Below are 18,494 nucleotides of genomic sequence, written 5' to 3'. Positions count from 1 at the left end.
AATTCAGTAATTTTACATTAATATATTATTTGGTAGATAGTCTATATTTCATTTGTCCCAGTAGTATTATTTTGTCCTAATGTTAAGATTTTATTTACAAAGCTTTTTTTGTTGTACAGAAAGTAAAAATGCTGTTACAGTCTCAATGTAACTAACTGGTAGCCATAGGTGGTTGACTCACCGGTCACAGCTATCCACGCAACAGCAAGTCTTACACAAAAATCTCAATGCTTACAGTTTTGCTGGGGCAAAGTACCCAAGCTTGGTGGTGGATTACCAAGAGGGACTAAATGGAGGAAGGTGGAATGTTGCAGGAACTATTCTTTGGCTCTTTGGGTGGGTAGGTGTCCTAGGGTTTGTTTCACAGCTACCTTTTAAAAAAAACCAAAAAACAGCTACCAAATCCATGAGCAGTCCAACCAATACTGAACAGTTCTGTTTTTGCAGGTTATCTGGAGTCTTAATCATCTTCTCCTTCATCATCTGTTTCTCTCTTCCTCTTCTCACCTTTTCCGCTTTCTTCCTCTTCTTCATCCTCATCTGCATTCTCCTCCTCCTCCTCTTCATCAGTTTCTCCATCATGTCCAAATTCTTCTTCCTCACACACTTTATCTTTGTCCCCGTCCACATCTTCATCCTCATCCTCATCCTCATCCTCTTCTTCATCAAAGTCCTCCTCACCATCCTCATCTTCCTCATCCTCCTCATCTTGTCCTTCTTCATCCTCCTCCTCTTCATCTACACCATCCACCTCTCCATCTGAATCTGGGGCTTCCCGGTCCTCTTAATTATAGCCGTCCAGGTAGCCATGTTGGAGCAAGAGCTTGAAGACACTCTCTCGCTAGTCATTCAGGTTGGTGACCTCACAATTAAACAGATCCAGGCTTTTCAGACAATCCAATTTTTTCAAAGGCTCCAAGGTGCTGATATCTTTCAGTTTATTTCCACTTAAGTTTAGGTGTGTGAGATTTGGAAGTTTTTCTGCTAACATGTCCAGACCTCCCAAGATTTTATTGTCATTGAGCTCAAGCTTTTTCAATTTAGGTAATGTGGGGAGATTTGAAACTGAAAGCAAGCATGCATTTATTAAACCGAGGGACTCTAGGTTTGCAAATTCAGCTGTTAAGCTTTCAGTTTTTCCATCATTTGATTTGCAGTTGTCTAAGACAAGTTCTCGAACAGCTACTGGGGTCCGGTTCCTCAGCTCCAGGTGGATACTCTTCTTCATGTCCATGTTCCCTTGGCCCCCCTCTTCAAACTTAATTTTCCGCGGCGGGGGTGGAGAGGGGAGAGGCCGTCGGAAGGGCAAGCGGAGCCAAGTGACTCGCCAGAGCGGGGAGAAACCATGGAGGTAAAAGGGGGCTGGAGTGTAGCAGTGGTCTCACTACCGCCGCCCCCGGCCATGGCCCTGCACTGCACTTAAACTGACGAAGTGGTGCAGTGGCTGTTCGGCGTGGTTCCTATTTTGTTCTAATATAACTCAGTGATTTCCTTTCATCAGAGTTCAAGTTAGCAATGTAAATTATGTTTAACCCCATTCTTGGGGCTAGCAAGATAGTTCAGTGAACTAAAGCGGCTGCTTAGGCAAGCGTAGGGACCATGGTTCGATCCTGAGCACCACGTGCTGCGTGCCGGCTGAGCCAGCCAGGAGTCCAGGTGTAGAGGCGCATGCACTAGGGAGGCTAAAAGCAGGAGGATCACCACAAGTCCGAGCTATATACTGAGACCCTGCAACAACCAAATACATTAGCAACAACAACAACAAAAAACCCTTTAACCTAGAACTGTTTTCTTACTCTTGTATCTTTCAGACTTCTCTTTTGAAGACCAGGCCAATTGCTTGATGGCCCTCCTTTTTAAAAAAAAAAAAAAACACATTTCTTCGTGATTAAGTTTCATAATTACTGAGGTAAATCCTCTGAAAAAGACGGTGTAGCCAAGCAGGAGAGCACACACCTGTAATCCAGCATAGCCTAGGATTTAGGGAGATCATGTCTCGAAATTGAAAATACAGCTCAGTGGAAAGGCCCAGAGTTCAATCCCAATATTGAAACAAAATGGAGAAAGTACAGTGTAATTTTCCAACAAAACAAAGAAAGTACAGTGTAATTTTCCCACAAGGTACTTTTTTAAAGTTTGCAGTCATAAAACTGTTTACATGCTAACTCAGAACCAGTTTCCTTTTCTAAATCGAGGTGGAGTTACCATAACATCAGCAGTGCTGAGCTTCAAGCGTGCCTCATTTACATGTGTCCCTTTTAAAGTCCTAAACATGATTTTTTTATATTTGTAATTCTGCAATCTTTTCTAAAAAGTTACCCCAAACCATATAAACTTAAGGTCTCACAAAATCTAGGCCTTCCCATCCTCTGAAACCTGTTTTTTCTTATAATATGGCATGTAAAATATTGTATTTTACAATAACATGACTGAATTACTTTTTTTTTTTTTTTTTTACATTCTGTACTGAGAATTGGATCCAGGACACCTCACATGCTAGGCAAGCACTGTACCACTTAGCTACATTCCCCCATCCTGCTTTATTTTTATCTAATTGAAGGTATTATGTAGAAATGAAAAAAAATTTTTTTAATTAGGTTCTTTTCCTGTCAAGGAATAGAACACCATCTACAAAATGTCAAGGAAAATATTATTTGCTGTAAGCTAGCTGGAGGTAGGGGCAGGATGATCTTAAGTTTGAGCCCAGCTTGGTCCATTTAGTCATTTGACAAGACTTTTTAAATAGTATAAGGAATGTAGCTTAATTCAGAAGCCCTGGGTTCAATCCCCAGGACTGCAAGTGTGCGCACACATGCATGTCTGTGTGTGCACATGCAGATGTGTAAAGAACATGTTCAGAACCATCCAGGACTTGGAGGCAGCTCATCTCTCTTTGTCTCTCACAATATATGACCTCTCATTCATGTTGTTTCTGTTACACCTTGTTACACTGCTTCCTCATATCATCTTGTATATTCTCTAGTTCTGTGTTCATCAGCTGTTCCTTGTATGAGGAATGTGATTGCTTAAGTTCATTTGTAGCATATAGTGCATGTGCTAAGGTCTAATGCCTGTGCTTACGCTACTAGGCCTGCAATGCCTTTCTGCAAGAAGAGAGCAGAAAACAGACTCTGACCCAAGAATTCTGGAGACTATGTCTGCTTAGGTGGGGATCTATGAAGAGGGCAAATCTCTTCAGTCAGTCAGGTTAAACAGCAAAGGGTTACTTTTCTTTCCATTTTTTTTTAGAAGGAAACAGGAAGGAAAAGGAAACCAGATCCAACACAGAGATTAGGGGCAGGCTTCTAGGGCAGATGTAGGGTAAGGTAGGACTTGTTCCTTTTGCCATCCTGCCCTCCTTGCCTCTATCTTCTTACTAATTGTTCTGAGTTGTTTTTCAGGGATGTAAGTATATAATTTTATTCTTTCTTTCTTTCTTTTTTTTTTTTTTTTTTGCGGTACTGGGGATTGAACTCAAGGCCTTGCACTTGCGAGGCAAGCACCTATTGTACTGAGCTAGCTCCCCAGCCCAATATATAATTTTAAAAAGCTAATTTTAAAGTTTTTCTCTTATATTTCTATATTCTTGTTTGGTCTTTTTGAGACAGGGCCTCACTATATAGTTTAGGCTGACCTTGAGCTCACTTTGTAACCCAGGCTGGTTTTGAATTTCCAAGGATCCTCCTGCCTCAGCCTTCTGAGTGCTGCGATTACAGGCATGTGCCACACTGCCTGCCTCTTTTCTGAATTTTTTAAAAGGACTAAATGCTCTAGAATTCTCTCTCTTTTTTTTTAAGTATGAAATAATGCAGCTTTCCATTTTATTAAATTTTAGCTTTGTTGACCTGTTTACTTACCTGTCTTCTTTCCCTTTTTATTTCCCTCTCTCCTCTGTTTTCCTCTCCTTCCTCACTCCCTCTCTGTTGTGTTACGTTGTTTTGTTTTGCTTTGTTTTTCTACTGGAGATTGAGCCCAAGGCCCTAGTCTCACTGGGGTAGTGCAGTAGTAGTGAACTGTATCTGTTTTGACTTTTCCAATTTTGATTTTTTTTTTTTCTCTTTTTTCCTCTTCACCTCCCTCTCTGACGAAACTGGGCATTGACACAGTGTGAACTCTTACCAGTGAGCTATATCCTCAGCTGTGTTTTTAATTGCTTATTTGGGACACAGTCTCACTAAATTGCCCAGGTACAATTTGACTTTTGATCCTCCCACCTCTGCCTTCCTCAGTACTGGGATTACAGGCATATGTGTCACTATGCCTGGTATTAGATATTTCTTTTTGCTTTGTTCCTGTTGTTCCTTTCCTAGCCTTCTGTTCTCAGAATTTTTTTTTTTTTTTTGGTTGACACAGGATCTTGTTTATGTAGTTCAGGCTGGCCTTGAACTCACTCTTTCACCCAGGCTGGTCCGGAATTCGTGGCGATCCTCCTCGCTCAGTCTCCCGAGTGCTGGGATTACAGGCGTGTGCCACCATGCCTGACTCCAGAAGTTTTTATTTTTGTGAGACTGTTCTGGAAGGAGGCTTCAACAGGTAGTGCTCAGTTTCTTCATACCTTTTTGTGTACATCTTGGAAACACCCATGCCTAAGGAGGAACTTTACAATTTCACCTGTTCTCAGATTTGTAAGCCTTTCTAGCCATTGAGTACCTTGAAGTATTTTGAGGTTCTTCTTTTCTTCTGTATCTAGGTCTGAGAGTTCTCTCTTGTTTCCTCCCATACACAATATAATACCACAACACTTAGTTTTTTTGAGACAGGGTCTCACTGTTTAGTTGCTGGCCTCAAACTCATGACAGTCCCCCTGCCTCAACCTCCTCTATGCTTGGATTACAGGCATGCACCACCACACTTGATAAGATTTACATATAGTAGTTGATTTGTCACCATTCACTTTTTTTTTTTTTTTTTAATGGATTTTAGTACAAGGTCTCACTACACAGATCTGACTGATAGTGATCCTCCTGTGTTCAGCCTCCCAAATGCTGGGATGACAGGCTTGTCCCACCACACTCAGTCTTAGTCACCATTTTAGTGCGCCCCAGGGGTGGGGATGGCACTACACACCAGGGATTAAACCCCAGTTGGTCCCTGTGCCCATTCATTTTTATCTTTGGATTCATTTGTATACCTTGTCTGTTAGTTTTTGTTTTGTGGTGCTGGGGATTAAAACCTAAAGCCTAGTTTCACACTGACCCCATCCTTCGTTATTTTTTGAGATAGTGTCACTCATGAAATTGCCCCTGCTGAAACCAAACTTATGATCATCTTGCCTCAGCCTTCCAAACTGTTTGGATTAGAGGCATGTGCCACCAGCCCCAGCTATTTTCTGTTAGCTGTGTTACTGGTTTTATCCATGGATTTTTATTGCTAGTTTTGTGGCTTTATTTCTATGGGGGGTGGGGGGATATAGAATGAAAACTTGTGCTATTGCCACCTACATCTTCCCAGAATAGCCTCTAGTTTTAAGATGAAAGGTTATGCAGTTTTAAATATTTTCAATGGTTTAAAGACATGCCTATGGCTTTGGCATTCCTTTGTGAGTGGTTAAAAGCTTTTTGGGGTTTTTGTTTGTTTGTTTGTTTTTTGTTTGTTTTTTGTTTTTTGGCAGAACCGGGGATTGAACTCAGGCTCTTGTGCTTGCCAGGGAAGCACTTATTCTACTGAGCCATCTCCCAGCCCCGTGAGTGGTTAAAAGTAAATGTGCTGGGCTCGGGGAAATAGCTCAGTGGAATAAGTGCTTGCCTGGCAAGCGCAGGGTCCTGAGTTCACTCTCCAGTACCACCAAAAAAATAAAATAAAATAAATGTGCCAAGTAATATTAATGGATCTAAAACTATAAAAGATGGATTTTAATTTCCATCAGAGTTGAATAGTTTTCCCAGTGTATTTTTATAGATAACAAATCTCTGTGTTTCATGGGATATTTTAGTTTGTTTTGTTTTGTACTGGTACTAAGGGTTGAGCCCAGGACTACCTGCATGATGGGGTATTCTACCACTGAGCTACATCCTCAGCCCTTTTAAAATTTTATTTTGAGACAGGATCTAAGTTCCCAGGCTGGTCTCAAACTTAGAATCCTATTGCCTCAGCTTCAGAGTATTTTAGATTACAGGCCTTTGCCATCAGTGCCAATTTATGTTCCATTTTTTTGTTCACCAATAATACTAACATCCTAATTATAATTTATAAAATACTTTTATTTTCATTATTTTAAGTTCATAGTCACAACAATTCATCAAGACGGTAGTATCAATTTAACAGAACATACTTGCAAGCTTTAATAAATAGGGTTTCTCCTCAGCACTTACCACATAGTTTTTGTTTTTGTTTTTTGGCTGGCTTAGGCTACCTTAAAGGCAAGTATGGTGTGGCATGTGGAGCTGGGGATTGAACCGAGGTCCCCTGTGCCTGACTGAGTTTGCCCAAGCAGGCACTTTAAACAACTGAGCTAACCCGCCAGCCTCATCTATGGGTTGATGTTTTGTTGTTGTTTGTTTGTTTTTTGTTGTTGTTGTTGTTTTCATGATTTAAGAATTTTATGAAAAGTCTTAGAAAAAACATATTCAATGCAACACATCAGTAGAATGCTAGACTGTATTCTGAAAACCATTGGTTCAGTCCCATCCCTGGAAAAGGAAATGAAACATCCAGGTGGCTGGGATGCAGCTCAGTGCTACAATATATGCTTGATACATGTAAGGCCTTGGATTTTTCCTCCAGTACCAGTCCAAAACAAAGTAAAACATGTAGCTAAGAGTATAACTGCACTTTTCTTTGTTTTCTAGATGCCATAAAAAGTACCTTAGCAAAACACTTTTATACTTGGGAAAGCATAGAAACACTGTGCTTTTGTGTTACAGGAGCATGTGTGTGGGTATGAGTGTGTGGATGGTACTGTGAATTTTGTATCACTTTATATATACACAGACAAAACTTTAATGTTTATACAGTTACATAGACCCTGGTCATAATGACACACACCTGTAATCCTAGCACTTAGGAGGCAGAGGCAGGAAAATAAGAACAACCTGAACTCCGTAGTGAGACTATCTCAGTTACTTTTCATTTGTTGCTGGGACAAAATACATGACACCCAAAATTAAGGAAGGAAAAGTTTATTTAGCTCACAGTTTGTGGAGGTTTCAGTCCATACTCAGCTGGCTCCCAGGCAGAGTGCCATATGGCAGAGAGCAGCAGTTCGTGGCATCAGAAAACAGCAAAGACAAGGGAAGGGCAGCAGCTGCAGCTTCTAGCCAGCCCCTCTCCCCTCCTTATATTGTAAACAAGCTACCCTGGGGCTGGGAGTGTAGAACTCACACAGTGTCCATGCCCTCCTCTTTTACAGTATGAGGATGTTTACCAACTAAGAATCCTGGCTCTACTGAGTCACTTAAATAAACTTCTAAACTTCTCAAATTGACACAGTGTATCAACCAGTACAGAGTACATGGGAAGAAATTACTGCTTGCCTCTCAATTAGTAGTCAGGTTGTTATAAATAATAAATTGTGGATCTGAAAGTAAGTTTTTCTATTTTTTTTTAACTCCTCCATCATTGATACCTTGTTTAATATTAAATGTGTTTAATAGTTGAGTTTTTCCCATGAAGCACAATTTTGATATATTTTTCTTGTCAGTAATGTGCAAAGAGATTAAATCTCTAGTTAACATTCTCAGGATTTTTTTTTTTTTTTTTTTAAATTTTGAGAGAGTCTCACTCTGTAGTCCAGTCTGCCCTCAAACTCACTGGTCCTTCTGCTTCAGCCTCCTGAAAACACCACAGGGCCAACAACATTCTCAAATTGACTATATTAAATCCATACCTTGTTTTGATAAAGTTTATATTATAGCTTCCTATTAGTATTTTTTCAGCATGTATGTTTCTGTCCAGCATCATTTTAATTTTTTTCCTTAACCTAGACCTTCCAAATTTGATAACTTAAGCCCCTGTTCATCGAAACATAGCCAAAATAAATGTTCACAAATAATATGGTTTAGAAATGACCGCACAATGATTTTTTTTCTTACCTCAGTTTTGTTGCTTTTCAGTTCAAATATTGGCATTGCTCTAATGTTATGGTTTAGTGCCAAAGATTAATTTATTGAAAATTAATTAGTTTAGTGGTTTGTTATGTGAATCACTCACTGCTTTATAACACTGACATCTTAATATTCTACCATAAAATCATGGAAGTTTAACCAGATTTTAGTATGTAAAATGTATTACTTAAACATTATTTTTCTCAGAGAATGTGTATTTAAGATGTCTTCACAATTTCAAATGTGATTTGACAGAATTAGATCTATAGATAACCCATATTATTTCAAAATGTCTCCTTCAGATTCTCCTGCACAGTCAGTGTCCTCTGGGGTTCGTGCCCCATCTCCTGCCCCACCATCAGTACCTTTAGGGTCGGAGAAGCCCAGCAACATCTCTCAGGACAGGAAAGTTCCAGTTCCAATTGGGACTGAACGTTCTGCACGGATCAGGCAAACGGGAACTTCAGCCCCGTCCGTGATTGGGAGCAATTTATCCACATCCGTAGGGCACAGTGGCATCTGGTCCTTCGAAGGGATCAGTGGCAGTCAAGGTATGGTGTGCTACCTGCTCACTAGACGTTTGCATTTATAACACCATAGTTATAACACTTGAAAGGAATGAAAGGAATGCTGTTTATAACATCAGAGTTCTAACACTTAAAACCATCTTTATCAGTGAGTTCCAAGAAGGGTCTGCAACATGAGGGCCTGGTGTTATAAACATCATTCCTTTCATAATCATGTTAGAAGGCCTATGTGCCTGTCACTTGCACTGTTTTTGGATTTCTGTTCTCATGTAATCTCTTGTATTGAATTTATCATTGCTTGCTGAAAACAGACATATTGAGTTCCCAATTTATCATAGATTATATATCCCATTTTTAAAGTTCTTAGGTTTTAACTTCGTTTTATAATTCTTAAGTGGCTAGGTTATTTCCTCAGGTGGTATTATATTGTTACCTGCAAACAGGGAAGTATTGTTACATATATATGCATGATATATTAGAAGAACTCACAGTTCAATGTGTAAATTCTTAGATTCTTAATTCTTAAAATATTTCATTGTCTTTTTCTTGTTAAGATATTACCAATGCTGGGCTGGGGAGGACCCAAGTTCAATCTCTGGGGTACTGCATGCCTTGCCAGCTGGGAACCAGACATGGTGGGACACACTTGTAATCCCAGTGCTGGGTAGGCTGAGACAGGAGGATCACTATGAATCTGAACTATGTAGTGAGAGCCTGTATCAAAAAAATGAAAAAGAAAATATCTAAAAAAATAAATAAAATATTACCAATTCTTTGTTTTAAAAAGAGTATTACAGATTTTTGTCTCTGCCTTTCTTTTCCCTTAGACAAAGTAGACTGGTGTAACCCTGGGATGGGAAACCCTATGATTCACAGGCCGATGTCTGATCCAGGAGTGTTTTCACAGCATCAAGCCATGGAGAGAGATAGTACAGGAATTGTAACTCCTTCTGGTACATTCCATCAGCATGTTCCTGCAGGATATATGGACTTTCCTAAAGTTGGGGTAATGGTGATTTGAAAAAGCATTTTCATTATTTCAAAATGTTTTTCTTTCTATAACCTTTGATTTCCCAGTAGATGAGCTGCAAATACAGTCCAGAATCTGGTTGAAGTGTATATATAATTTGTAAGTCTTAATTTTATTTCAGTTATTTAGAGGACTGTTTTTGACAAATACTTTGAATCTAGTAGGTTTAATGACCTAATGTTCAATCTAAATAGTCTGTTGTTAAACCCATATAATAAAAAAATAAGTTTTAGATTTCCTAGATAATTTACACATTCCCCAAAAAGTTATAAATTTATCAGATTTGTTGTTGCTGGATTTTGTAGTGTGTGTGTGTGTCTGTGGCAATCTCACTGTGTAATTCAAGTTTACCTCTTGCCTCAGTCTTGAGAGTGATAGGAATACAGTTATCTGCCACCTTGCCTGGGTATATTTATGGTTTTTTTCTGATTTGTGTACTTTTTATTTTTCTTTAAATATCTGTTTTAAGAATATTGATTCTGTTGAGAAAAGTAAACAGTAGCTTGAATGTTATTTCTCCTTTGGTTAAGGGTATGCCCTTTTCTGTGTATGGGAGTGCAATGATCCCTCCAGTAGCACCTATTCCTGATGGTCCTGGAGGACCCATCTTCAATGGCCCTCATGCTGCAGCAGACCCTTCTTGGAACTCACTGATAAAGATGGTTTCAAGCTCCACAGAAAATAATGGTCCTCAAACGGTAAGACTGATTGTCCAGCAAATAAGTACTGAGTTTTATGAAATAAAATACAGGTGAATAGATAGCAATAGAGTTTGGAGACTGTGGCCAGTTGAGGAAAAAGAGGAAGAGTTAATATAACTGAAATGTAGTTGAGGCATGTGGGAAGTGGTACTAAACATAGTAGTTTGAGGTTAAAACTATGGAAGGATAAATAGTTTGAGTACAAAACTACACCATTGGGTAGCAGATGGTAGGTAAAAGATTTTAAGGTACAAATTATTTTTATATAATTTTGAACTGATATCCCAGGAAAGTATTAAGTTTATCAGATTTTTTTCTTGTTGTTGGGTTTTGTATGGAGTTTTTTTGGTTTGTTTTATTTTGGGTGTTTTTTTTTTGTTTGTTTTTTTTTTTCTGAGACAGAATCTTACTCTGTAGTTCAGGCTAGCCTTGAACTCACAAAAATCCTGTTGGCTCAGCCTCAGATTTCTGAGTGCTTGGATTACAGGTGTGCACCACCACACACAGCTATGCTGACATCAATATTTAGCACTGGGAAAGAGATCAGTACAGTAAATATCAAAACCACATATAATTAGCTGAAATTTTATAAAAATTGTAAGACATTTGTATATTTTAGCTTATATTGATGCATGTTTTAATATCTGACTCATTCTCTTTCCACAACCATAAATGTGAATATGCACAGGTAATGATTTTTTTTTAAAAGATGATGACAATATAGATCCTGCGTAAGGAGTAAAAAGAGGCCTATGAAAATGACAGGTGTGAGGGTGTACACCACCGAATGGGAAGCCTTTACCTGTCACACATAAGACCCCTAGCACTGCAAAACAAAATTTTTAAAAAGCAATTTAACATTGTTCAGTTTGCTATGTTACAAATTCTTGTGATACTGAGAGGTTTTATCATTTAGTTTAGATAATAAGAGCACTTCATTAATTAGGAGTTTTAATCAAATATATTTAATAAGATACATATTCTTTGTATTCCTAGGTGTGGACTGGACCCTGGGCACCTCACATGAACAGTGTGCATATGAACCAGCTGGGCTGAGGCAGACGAGCTTGTTAGCCTGCAGATTCCTTTTCATTCACAGGAAATCACAAGTGGCCAGAAAAACAATTATGCTCCCAAATCATTCTACTGATGTGCTTGACTGAAGTGTGTAGGCTTTTTGCAGAAGAACTTACTAACTGACCTATTTTCTGTGAACATTTGTGACTGCCCACTCCCCATCATCGGTCATTTTACCTTAGTTAGCTTTTTTTTCTTATCATTTTTCTTTTTTCTTTCCTTCTTCCCCTTCGGACATAACTTTCTGTTGAAGCTGTTCTTTGGCTGGTTGGTTTTAGTACTGTAAACTGCTTCTGAGCAAACACGGAAATTTAGCAAAATTATGTAAACTTGATCCTGAGGTTTTAGAATGACAAATAAATGTACAATTGTTTACATAACAGAAAAGGCTAAGCAGAAAGTAAATTTCAATATGTCAGTATAGAGGCTCTACTTTATGTAGACTTAAATTAATGTGAGATATGTACCTTCATATTCAGAAATCTGGATGTTTCCTTCATACATTAAACTATTAATAAGCATCACTTTTCTACTTGTGTAATTTAAGCATAAAGTGTGATGGGCATTATTAGTGCTTGTTTCCTTACATTGATTTAAAACACCCAGCTTACTCTCACTTAGGTCTTTTTGTAGCAAGATGCATACAGAAAACATTTCTTACTTTTCCCTATCTTTCTATTACCTTTTTTCACCCAACACACTCTTTCTCTCTTTACTTTCTTCTGTCCTTCCTTTGGCTCTGTAATACTGGTATAAAATTCCCTAGATGAAAAGGCTGTAAGGATGTTCACATGTAATGGTTGCTCCAGAAAGATAGAATATCTTCATCACCAGTAGTTTCTTCAAAACATAAAATGTTTAGACATTTTTAGACTATAGAAGGCCACCGCTATTCTCAGTCAACATATACAAGCTCTTAATATACTGTTCATTATTACAAACAATTGAGTGTAGTATTATCTCAACATTGGCTTTATATTCATTTAGAGTCAACATAAAATTTAAATTTTCAATAATTCAGTGAGTATTTTCTTTTTTTTTCAATTCAGAAGGCTTCATGCTCTCCATACTAACATATTATCAGTGAAAAGGATCAACAGCTAACTTGGGCCAAGTGAGAAAGTTTGTATTTGTCATTACAGAGATTACTGTAGATAAATGGATATACAATTACAATGCAAAGTCTCCATTCATTGGGATTTATATATTCCATTCACTTGAAATAATAAAACAATAATGTATCCAAGAATATGTGCCCTACCCTGGCTCCTATGGAAAAATAAATTGTCTGGTTGAAATGTAAAAGTAAAGCATGACAGTGAAGTCATGTATGCATGAATTCATCTTTTTAAGTTAGACTCAAATTCCACACTGGTAAAAAATAAGCATTAACTAAAATTCAGGTAATTTCATTAAGAATAGAGTTTTAATACAGTTCTTTGGCAGCCTGAGTAAAGCATCTAAAGATAGTTTCACAAACATCCTGAAGTCTATAAAGAGCACATTCCTGTCTTTTAATTTAGGACATGATCTTAGCAGTATATAAATTTGTCTTTCCACCTATGATTAATATGCCCAAAGTTAAAATATTTCTTAAAACAATATAATTATAGCACTTTATTAAGAAAACAGGATATAATATTACTTAACAGAAACTCTTGCCATTATTCTGTATTTTTTGTTTGATTTTTGTGTTAACTGAGTTCATTTCTACTTATCCTTCGAAGAACAAATATTGCTCAACAGTTATTATAGCACATGAGTTGTTGTGTCACTACATAGAATTTCTTAGCATGAGCTGTTTCACTGAGAGCCGTGGGGAGAACACCTATATTTTCTCAGCTTGTGGAGCTGTGGGGCGGGGAATTAGGTTGAAATGCTCCACATTTACATTTTGGAATCAAGCTTGTAAAGTACAGTGTTGTGGTTTTGGAAGACTGTCATCAGAACATTTTTCAAATGCATTTTTTACATTTCAGATGTAATTCAGTATATTTATATTTGAACAATAAGTTTTTTGTTATACAGGTCCTTTTTTCCCCATTTTGGAAGAATGTGATACTGTGTATGTGCAGTCAACATGATGTATTCTCATTCTTCATTTTAAATGACTCAAGTCATTTAATTCTGAGAAATAACACTTAAAGCCCAAAATAGTATCCCAGTAATGATACAACCTATTTATACCAACATTTTAGATCATTTTGTTTACCATTTCCATCAAATCCCCATTTCATGCCTTCTCAACATTTAAACATACCTGAGCCATGTGCGGTGGCACAAGTATGTCATTCCAGGTTGAGGCTTGAAGATTTCTGCATGTTCAGTGCCAGCCTAAACTAGACCCTGATTCTGAAAAGCCAGTGACACAATTGATTTTGCAATGTCTGTTTTCCACTACTATAAAGTAAAATTTTTATATTTTTCTGGAGAAACAGATACATAGAATGTTAATGCTGTTTTATCAGTAACAATAGTGTATTTCTTTTGCCTCATTACTTGCCTGTTTCATTTTGGTTTTTATTTTGGTTTAGTTTGGTTTTTGAGACAGGGTCTCTTGCTGTATAGTGTAGCCAGATCTTAACAAACTTACATAGCCCAAGCTGGCCTTGAACTCACAGTGATCCTTCCACCTCACCCTGGGATTACAGTCATGTGCCATATATGCTCTTTTAAAATGGGACAAGTTAGACAAAACTGAGAAACTCAAGATTGAAAAACGAATTAAAATCCTCCAATTGATTTATTTTCACTTTGTTTTTCATAAATCATTCATACACATCTAGTATTATAGACCATCAAAGTGTGCCAGAATTTTTTTAAATATAAGAAACTTTAGAATCTGTGTATTTGGTGTATTTAGGTTATACTGGGAAAATTCTGTATGCTCGTGAAAAACATCTCAGTGGTAATTGCTTGCTTACACAAGTCTCAGATGTGTGGAATTGAAGGCCACTATCACTTGAATTTTGGGTAAGTGAATATAAATTTTCATAGTAGCACTGATACAATTCTGTTATAATGTGATGAGTGCAGGATTAATACCTGTGTTGTTGGGTTTCATGTTTGACTTCTGCCTACAAATGATTGTTTTTTTAAAAAAGCAAGCTTTGCATGTTTAATATTTGAAAACCAGTAAAAAAGATGACATGAGAGGATTTTTTTTTTTTTTTTGAGATGATGCTTTTCAATACAAAGGGGAAAGAGCTAATTCTGTATTAGATAACTTTCACTTTCTTTATAGAAAGAAAAAATGGCTGGGGTTGGTGGCAAATGCCTGTAATATCAGCACTTGGAAGGCTGAGGCAGGATTGCCCTGAGCCTCAGCTATATAGTGAGTTTAAACTCACAGCAGTACCAGCCTTAAAAAAAAAACCACCACCTGACTGAAAGGGTCCTCTTTAATAGGGCTGGCCAGGTAGCTCAGCGGATTAAAGCACTTGCCTATGCAGATCCAGTGATGGGGTTCGATCCCAGCATGCCTTGGTGGCATGCACCTATAATCCCAGTGCTCGTGAGGCTGAAAACAGAGGAGAATCACTATGAGTCTGATCTGTGCATTGAGACCCTATATTAAATACAAAATAAATAAAGGATCCCCTTTAACAATTGCTCATCATAGAAGTGATTCAGTTTAGTTGTTTTGAGAGGAGGTTTCTTTATGTATTCCACATTGACCATGAATTTGTGGTGATCCTCCTACCTCAGCCTGCCAAGTGCTGAGATTACAGGCACATGCCATGGTGTGGGGTTTTTTGTTTTTAAGTTGGTTTTGGGAGGTTTTTTGACAAACATATTAGAAGGCATATTTGCAAAATGTAAGATCTAAAATTACTGCATATAGTAATTCAGATTTTGAGCACATTAATTGAGTTTGCTGTAACAAACAAACCAACTGGATGGCTTAAGCAAATTGATTTCTCGGGGCCAGGGAGATGGTTCACTGGAATAAGCGCTTCTCTGGCAAGCACAAGGGCCTGAGTTCAATCCCTGGTTCCGCAAAAACAAAAACAACAAATTGATTTCTCATGGTTCTGAAGGCTGTGTTGTCCAGCATTAGCATTCTTGCCTGTTCAGTTCCTGATGAGAGCCTCTTTCCTTGTTTCCAGATATTTTTCTATTTCTTTACATGGGCCCAAGTCATCTCTTTCGTGTTACATAAGGATACTAATCCAGTCCTGGGGGTTCTAGTTTTTTAATCCAATTACCTCCTTAAAGATCCTATACCTAAATACTAACACTGGAGAGTAGGGCTTCAGCATACAGTCTTTGTTTTTGAGACAGAGTCTTACTATGTAGTCAGACTACCCTCAAACTCACAGCATTCTTCCTGGCTCGATGTCTCACGTGCTGGGATTATAGACATGTGCCACCACCCCTGGCTTAACATACACATTTCTAGAGAGCACATTCAATCCACTGCAAATTTCATTCCTGTGTTCAGCAGCATCCTGGTGGTTATGAACAATTTCAGAGACTTAAGACAGGAAATATAATGAAATTCTTATATGAATACATCTTAAATTGAAAACCTGCCTCTTAAGAGCTGAGCATGGTTGTGCACATCTGTAATACCAGCACATCTAGATGCCTGAACAATTCTGTCATTTAGGGAGACCCTGTCTCTAAAGGCTGAGGATGTAGCTCAGTGCTAAGGTCAAGAGTTCAATCCTAAAAGTAGCACAGGAAACAAGGGGGGGGGGCATTTAATACATCTACCAAATGATAGTCCAGCAGTAGTACCGTAGAACTTTATTGTGCAATAGACGGTTCATTTTGTTATGGTTTGAAACCTAGGACTTAGGTGTGCTTTACCACTGAACCAGGATATATGGGTTTCCCTGGAAGCTGTGGCTTGCTACCAACCAAAGAGTATTTCAGGAGATGGTTTCTACAGAGTGGGTGTCAATTTCACATCCTAAAAAGAAAAACAGTAAGATGAACCTAAATGGTTCATCCTAAATGGACTGTCCATATGTTGCTGTTTGTAAGGAACTCAGTTTGTAATATAACTAAAAGATAAGAATAAATTAATTATAAATGCTGATCTTTTAAAAATGTCTTATTACCCAGGCATGGTAGCAAACGCCTGTTAATCCAGCACTCCAGAGGCTGAAGGAAGAGGATCACTATTTCAGGCTAGCCTGAATTGCATAGTGATAACCTGTCCGAAATAGTTTTGTGTTGCACAAGTTTATCTGGATGGGCTGGGGATATGCTCAGTAGTAGAGTTCTTGCTTTGCATGCAAAAGGCCATGGGTTTGATCCCCAGCACCACAAAATTTCATCTGTAAACCATTGAAAATCATTTATATTAGCTGCTCAAATATTTACATGAACATTTTATATTGTATTGTGTGACTCAAAAGATACAAGATTGCACAATGTTGGATGACCAACTACATAGATAATTCGTGATAACACTTGTATCAGGCCTTAACTTGAAAATACTTCCAATATTACCTAGCAAGTAGATAACAAATGAGAAATGTGTTTATATCCACACCGGGTACGGTGGTACGTGCCTGTTATTCCAGCACTTGAGAGGATGAGGGGGAAAGATCACAGCTCAAGGCGAGTCTTGGTCACATAGCTAGACTCTGTCTACAAAACATACATATGCGTGCATATGCATGAGAGCAGCATAAATCTTAAAGATTTTACTTGGGTCATTTGTAGGTCACAATTTGAAACTTAATAGGATACTTTTCTGTGTGGGAATGTAATACCCGAGTGCAGTCTGTGACAGGAAAGGTGAACAGTAAGCAGGCCATTTGGAAAAGCCCATGCTTGGCTGGTGATCAAATATTTTTTTGAGATTTGAAGAGCTTGGAAACTTCCGGTTTTTTGAGTAACAAGTGTATAAATGTGGACTTTAAAAATATATAGCAAAAATTTTTTTCTGGTTTAACCATAAATACAAATTATTTTTGCAGTACTGAGGGTTGAACTTGGTCTTGTGCATACTAATCAAATGCTGTACCACTAGTCTGTATCCTGCGGTGTAAATACGGATCGTTTGGGGGCTTTTTGTTTTTAGTTGTAGGCTGGTCTTAAACTCACGGTGTAGCCCTGTCTGGCCGTACACTCGCCATCCTGCCTCAGCCTCCTAAGTATTAAAATTACAGGCAGACGGCACCATTCTGTTTTGGTTTTTAAACAGCTTTTCTCTACACAATATTACAAATTCAGTCTTGGCTAGTGGTGGCAAACCTATGTGTGCTGCAGAGAGCTGTTTGTCATTGAAATCTCTAAAAGGTTCACAGTCACTAGGGGTTAGGATAAATGTTACCCTAAAAAGGCCAAATCTTTACAGAGAATGCATAAGCATATTAATTCACTTCCTATAATTTTTAGGTAATGAAATTACCATTTCATATTGAATTTGTTTCCAATTAAAATCAGTAGACAATAGCAATTGTTTTTGTTTGTGGCCGGGGCAGGGTTTCACTATGCAGTTCAGGCTGGCCTGAACTCATGGGGATCCTCCTGCCTCAGCCTTCTGCTGCAATTACAGATGTTTTTTAACACAATAGGTAAAAGATTGGTAGGTTATTTCTTGTACAAAAAAAAAAAAAAAAACTTTAGCATATGGTGGTTATAGAATTTTAAAACGAAGATGTCACTTTCTGTGGACTGGTGTTTATGTACGTTTGATACGTGGGGACTTAACTGTTACCGGGCGGTTCCTTTAGAATAGGCCTGTTCATGGGCGGGTCTCCTGGGCTTTCTGCCTCCAACAAAGGACAAGACCAACAGCGTCAGTGTCTACTGGGAAGTGGTGCACGGGCAGTGAAAGGCCGGCTCCGCAGAGCGGGCGGTGCTGGAGCTAGAGAAGGCGTGGACGGCGCTCCTACTCGGCCTCCCCACCCCTCCCGAGCCGCCTGAGCGCCCGCACTGCCAGGCTTCCCCTAGCCTGCGGCGCCCTCTGAAACGCAGTCTCCGAGCTGCCCGGCCCCGGACCTAACCGCACCGCGGGGGCTCGGCTAGCGCCCCGGAGCCACTGCCAGGCCTCTCTTGTTTGCAGACCGTCCTGCCTCGGCCTCCCCGGGGGGTACGCCTCAGCTGTAAGATCTCTGTTGCCTTTACAATGAAATACACGACTTCCAAGGAAACT

General features: G+C 38.6%; 1 protein-coding gene and 1 pseudogene across 7 annotated transcripts in view; one reads left to right on the top strand and one right to left on the bottom strand.

Annotated features, from left to right (window-relative positions):
• Positions 1–13,311, top strand: part of Ankrd17 (ankyrin repeat domain 17) — a 165,132-nt gene extending 151,821 nt beyond the window's left edge. For 2 of the 7 annotated variants that reach the window (XM_023708598.1, XM_004648421.2), the window contains exons 31-34: positions 8,345–8,593; positions 9,397–9,575; positions 10,130–10,297; positions 11,297–13,311. In XM_023708598.1, the coding sequence (XP_023564366.1) occupies positions 8,345–8,593; positions 9,397–9,575; positions 10,130–10,297; positions 11,297–11,356 (656 nt within the window). In that variant the 3' untranslated portion in view covers positions 11,357–13,311. The remainder of the gene's footprint in view (positions 1–8,344; positions 8,594–9,396; positions 9,576–10,129; positions 10,298–11,296) is intronic. The other 5 variants (XM_004648423.3, XM_023708596.1, XM_023708595.1 and 2 more) reach the window with 4 other exon arrangements.
• On the bottom strand, positions 390–1,234 carry LOC101574782 (annotated as a pseudogene).
• Positions 13,312–18,494: the final 5,183 nt, after the last annotated feature.

Source organism: Octodon degus, unplaced genomic scaffold (assembly GCF_000260255.1).
Source record: "Octodon degus isolate 3935 unplaced genomic scaffold, OctDeg1.0 scaffold00407, whole genome shotgun sequence".
Lineage (NCBI taxonomy): Eukaryota > Metazoa > Chordata > Mammalia > Rodentia > Octodontidae > Octodon > Octodon degus.
This window is presented reverse-complemented; position numbering and strand designations above follow the sequence as displayed.